The 5,460-nt window shown below is 41.3% G+C and overlaps 2 protein-coding genes across 2 annotated transcripts in view; one reads left to right on the forward strand and one right to left on the reverse strand.

Moving 5' to 3' along the window:
- The window catches only part of IPP (intracisternal A particle-promoted polypeptide), a 5,855-nt gene extending 3,434 nt beyond the window's left edge, over positions 1-2,421 (forward strand). The window contains exons 6-8 of the mRNA XM_010190285.1: positions 21-143; positions 816-1,036; positions 2,024-2,421. Of these exons, the coding sequence (XP_010188587.1) occupies positions 21-143; positions 816-1,036; positions 2,024-2,248 (569 nt within the window). The 3' untranslated portion in view covers positions 2,249-2,421. The remainder of the gene's footprint in view (positions 1-20; positions 144-815; positions 1,037-2,023) is intronic.
- Positions 2,422-4,770: 2,349 nt separating this feature from the next.
- The window catches only part of TMEM69 (transmembrane protein 69), a gene marked incomplete at its 5' end in the record, with an annotated part of 1,347 nt that continues 657 nt past the window's right edge, over positions 4,771-5,460 (reverse strand). The window contains one exon of the mRNA XM_010190286.1: positions 4,771-5,457. Coding sequence (XP_010188588.1) covers positions 4,771-5,457 — 687 coding nt within the window. The remainder of the gene's footprint in view (positions 5,458-5,460) is intronic.

Genomic DNA, 5,460 nt, shown 5'->3' on the forward strand with positions numbered 1-5,460 from the left:
GTGTTTGCTGTTCTTTGCAGGAGGCTGGGTTGGAGCAGAGATTGGCAACACAATTGAAAGATTTGATCCTGAAGAAAATAGTTGGGAAGTTATGGGAAGCATGGCTGTGCCCCGTTACTACTTTGGGTGTTGTGAAATGCAAGGTGAGGATTATTAAGTTATATCCATAACCAGTTCCAAGAACCATTCAATTTTGAAGCTTTATGTTTCAGTCATGAATTTTTACCTTTGTCTTGTACTGTGTCGTCAGTTGCTTGTGCCTCACTTATTTGTTCTTCTAGTACCCTGTTTGTAATTCTGCAGAACTCAAAGTCCTCTCTGTCTTCTGCCTTTTATCTCATGAAAAGAGTTTTTATGTGGCTGCCAGTAGGGTTATCCAGCCAGTCTTTAACAGCTGATCGCTGATACGGCTTTTATTTACCTTCTGTATTCGGGTTTGTGTGTGTGTGTGTGTGTGTTTGACAATTTGAAGAGTTGCCACAGGTTATTTTAAGATGGACATGTCTAAAGACTTGATCTAGAAGTGTACTTATTAAGTACAAGCTGACCAAGCCTGGTCAGCAATTGCAGCCTTCTGAATTCTCTCCCCTGCACTGGATTAATTATTGCTTTCATCCAATCTTCTAGTGCTTGAGCCTCAAGTTGCTCAATTGGAAGTTTTTTATGTGTGCTACTACTGGACAAATGGAGGATTTTAAAGATGGCTTAAAACTGCCAGATAATGTCAGGCTGAAACTTGCACTGTGGCAAACATTTTATATCTTTCAAACCTCTGTATTACGAAACCTAACAGAGAAGAAACTCTCTTTCTACAGGCTTGATTTATGTTGTTGGTGGTATCAGCAATGAAGGAGTAGAGCTACGTTCTGTTGAAGTCTACAACCCAATATCTAAACGTTGGTCTGAGCTCGCTCCAATGGGCACCCGAAGAGCGTATCTTGGTGTGGCTACTCTCAACGATTGTATCTATGCTGTGGGAGGCTGGAATGAATCTCAGGATGCACTTGCTACTGTAGAAAGATACTCCTTTGAAGAGGTATGGTAGAGTCCCTTCCTTTCCTAAATGTAGATTGCATCAACTTTGTGTAAGATGCTATAGAGGTAGCCCGCTTCCTTTCTTTTAAAAAGAAAAATGTTGGGAATTCCATTTCCTTTTCGCTACTGGCTAATAATCCCTAACAAGACTGTAGAAACCTGCTATCTGACTTAATGAAGTGTTTACAAAGATTGCACACATGCTTCTGGGAAACCGAAAGCTAACCAATACTCATGATGCGTAGATATACTGTTTGGTAAATACTTGTTAGGGCTAGGATGGGGGGATAGATTCTCCCCAATAGATTCTCTGCAATAATCCGACTAGATCATAATGGGGGTTGGGTTAGATGATCTTTAAAAGTCCCTTCCAACCCAATACATTCTGTGACTTTATAATATGACTGGATTGGTCAATAATCTGACTAGAGAGAAAAAACTCCCTGAAAAAGTAAGAGTTACCCTTTGCAGAAGTTGAGGATCTTTCTTCTGCATCAAAATGTAGTGGTGTTTCAGCATGATTAGAAAAACCACTTTGAATGCTTCAACTTTTGAATAAGAAATTTATTCCTGACTGCTATTGCTCATGTTGCTATGATGCTCTTTGGAACAGTAGCTACTGTTAAAAGCTGAACATAATTAGCATGCCATTCTGTTTTGCTTTTGGAATTGAATCTAGTTTTCCTTATTTCCCACCTCAAACTGTGTACCATCCTCTGTTTTGGAGGCAGATGGCATCTTGCAGAGACTGAAGAAAGGGAGGGGTGTTGTGTATAGACAGTATGTGGTTGGCTCTTAGCGACAAGTGTGATTTGGATCACTTGTGAAAGTGTTACCATTCCAGTTGTGATAATCCTCTTGATACTGTACGCATACCATGTTTGAGCCTGTGAAGTGTATGTGTAGTATTCTTTTATATGTTTCAGTCTTTAAGCAGAATTGGAGCCTGCCCTAAAACTACTTGTTAACTCTTTCACCTTCTCATTAGGAAAGGTGGGTTGAAGTTGCACCAATGAAGATACCAAGAGCTGGTGTCTGTGTTGTGGCTGTGAATGGATTTCTTTATGCCTCGGGAGGCCGAGCTCCCAGTCATGATTTTGCTGCTCCAGTAACCTCTGACTCTGTTGAAGTTTATAACCCCCATATGGACAGTTGGACTGAAATTGCCAACATGATCACCAGCCGCTGCGAAGGAGGTGTAGCTGTGCTGTAAAACACAAAGAAGAAAACTCCTTCAAGGAATGAGTAAATCTGTCTCCTTGGATTTCCGATTTCGTTGGCCAGAAACCTCTTCTAACTTAGGAGCTTCAGTAGAGACAGTGGAGAATTAGGTCAGAGGGCTTTTCTTGAGCAAAAGAAAATAGTAAAACTCTTGCCCTTCAAAGTAAATTGACTTATCCATAGTCTGTCTCTGGAAGTATTCTGTTAAGAGTAGGAATGCCTCTTATGACTGAGGTAAGGTCTCTGAAATAAACAGCGAATTTGCCCTGTAAAAACCTGAATAAATCATTCCATCACCTCAGAGACATAAATCTTGTTAACTCGCACCAAAGCTAGTGTCTTTAGCTGGCTTTACAATCTGGAAGGAGGCTACTATAGACAGCTAGAAGTTATCTGTAGATCAGAGCAGATAGGCTACTTGGTCAGCATCAGTTGTCCTTTTCTGGTGGAAGACAAGAAGGAGAAGATGACAGATGGGGAAGACTTGGTACCTCTACTTATGACCTCGGTGCATTTGAGCCTCTTCACTGCTGCTGGACACGATGGGCATTAAATATGAATTGGATATTTACTTTCTGTCCACTCCACTAACTTGGATGGTGAGTGGCTGAGAATTTCCTGTTCTTGAAGGCTGTTCTCAGTTCTAATAATGCCATTCCACTTCAGCATAGGCTTTTCTTCTCAGTGGTATCAGTGATGACAGTAGAGCTCTTATTTGTGTAAGCTCTGCTGAACTTTTAAGTGGAAATGCTATTCATTAGATTAGCTGTTCTGTTTAGTATTTCTTTTAGTATAAATACATCGGGAAAGCCTTCTGCCCCTTTTTTTTCCCCTTAGTTTAATGTGCTTTTTACCCTGTGTGACATGTGCTGAGACTTGGCATTGGAATACATGCTGTTCTACAAGGTACACGTTTGTCCTTGCTACAACTTGCATCCTACCTTTTCCAAATCTGAGCAGACGGAGTGTTTTGTGATCTAATTAGCTGCATTCAGCATCGAAGTGCTGCTATTAGTGTGTTCTGACTTAAGGAGTTTGGATTTAGTTTGGGTACGCTTAGTAGATCAATGCTACTAGGAGTTTGGAGTTATTTCTAGATTCATTTAATTAACATACTTGAAGTTGCTGTTTGCACAATATGACTGCATTTTCTGCACAGCTGTGGATGATTTGGATGGAGTCTGAAAGAAGGCTGCTTGAACTTTGATAGACAGTGTTATTCTAGAACACAAAACCACAACTGGAATGTCACAAAACAGGCAGCCTGCACTGCATAGACAAAGGACCATTCATGCTGTCTAGGTCAATATCCCCTGTGTAAAATTAACAAATTAGTACATGAACAAAAGCCTCCAAGGCCAGGCTAAAACATGCTAGATGATGGAGCATTTGTTTCTCTGATCGTTCTATAATCTTGTGTGTGCTTTTACTTCAAAGGGATTTCTTATGTGTGTGAACGAATGTCTATTGGGGGTTTTTTTTCCCCAAGTTTAAGCTTGTTTTAAACAGCTTTTCATAATAAAATGCATTTTCAAAACTGACTGTGGAATGTACTTAAGTACAAAGAGCACTATTTGTGCACTCCTGCACTATTTTCATAATTGATCCATCATGGAGGGTTTGCAGACTACACATCCATTTGTGCCTAGCGCAGGTGCTCAAATCAAGTCTTGAGGTAGGAGAAGATGCAAACCACTTTCAATCCCATTACGTGATCCCTCAGCAGCAGTGATTGAGTCGTTGTGTCACATCATCAGTTGATAGTACTTTAATTTAGGAGCATGACAGATCTTCATGACTGTGTTGCATGCAGCTTCCTTGATGGCCCAGGTACCTTTTGTTAATTTATGTAAGCCTGTGTAGGAGGTAACATTCACTCCCTTGTGGTACCTTGTCAAGGATACAAAGCTTCCCCTTCAGCTTTTCCCTACCCCATCACAGCAGCTGGATGACCTATTTTAGGTGACTGCTGACCTTGGCTTACACTGCAATCCAACTGTGCATAGCCTTTCTTACCTGACCAGCACTTCAGCACATAGCATTTTCACCACCTCAGCTGAAATAAGACACAGAAGAGTTTTGTCCCCCCAGCACAGGAATTGAACATGTATGTACTTTTGAATAATTCTCTGCTGCCTCTTTAAACTAGAGCTGCTTTCACCTTGTTACTGTTGAGTCGTTCTCCCCAGCATGGAACATTATCACACATTGTACTTAAATCAGACACTTTAATAATTCAGCATGGAGCAATTCACTCATTTCATTTGAATCCTCATTTTAAATTCATACAACAATAATACCTCATTCAAGTGATGCTTTGTTCTACAGATGACAGACCTGTGCCTGCCTTGAAAGTCGCTGAAAGTCACTGAAAGTCATTCCCTCCTGAACTACCTAAGTGGTTTGCTTCATGGTTAAACATCTTGAGCGCTGCCATCTTACAAGCACAACTAAGTATTTCCATTGGAACTCAATACAAATATCTTACTGGCAGATAAATAACTTTTTGGTATATTATTTTGTGTTCTGCCATTTATTTGTGCTCTTACTTAGCTGCTCCTCTGAAATAGTCTTCAATGCTGCAGTAGCTAATAGTGAAAATACCATCACCACTGTTCCCAGTACCCGGAGTACTTTAAACCACCTAGGGTAAGTAGGAAGAAGGGATACATCATAATGTAGTGCTATCCCTAAGGCTATCACTAGCATTATTGCACCATGAGTGATATCTTCATAAACGAAGGCTTGCCAGGCAAGTATAGGAAGAACTGTACTGTTGGCCAGGTTCAGCCAGTCTGGCTTGGCAGGGCTGTTTTCTGGGAGAGCAAACCCCCACCTCATTCCTCCTAGGAAAGAGACTGTTACTGCACCGTATGTAATCTGAGCAAAGGCGAGCTCTGGGGAGTAGGTCCCTTGGATTGCCATTGACAGTGGCACGGAAACAAATGGAATCAGCCCTGCAAGGCTTAAGTAAAGAGCTGGCTTTGGAGAATCCTTCAGTGCTTTCATACTTCGTTCCAAGACACCTGGTTCTTTGGTCTCAGATTCTTTGGGGGTTTTCTTCTTGAAGAAGGGGAGAGAGGTGTGAAAAGCCTGCAGCTTGGTTGCATATACTGGTGCTGTGTTGAGGCTTGGAAATCTTGAGAGAAGACACACATCTCTCTGCAGACGGAGGCTGAGAGAAGAGCAAGTTGTCTCACTCTT

This window comes from Mesitornis unicolor, unplaced genomic scaffold (genome assembly GCF_000695765.1).
Source record: "Mesitornis unicolor isolate BGI_N332 unplaced genomic scaffold, ASM69576v1 scaffold46298, whole genome shotgun sequence".
NCBI classification, from domain to species: domain Eukaryota; kingdom Metazoa; phylum Chordata; class Aves; order Mesitornithiformes; family Mesitornithidae; genus Mesitornis; species Mesitornis unicolor.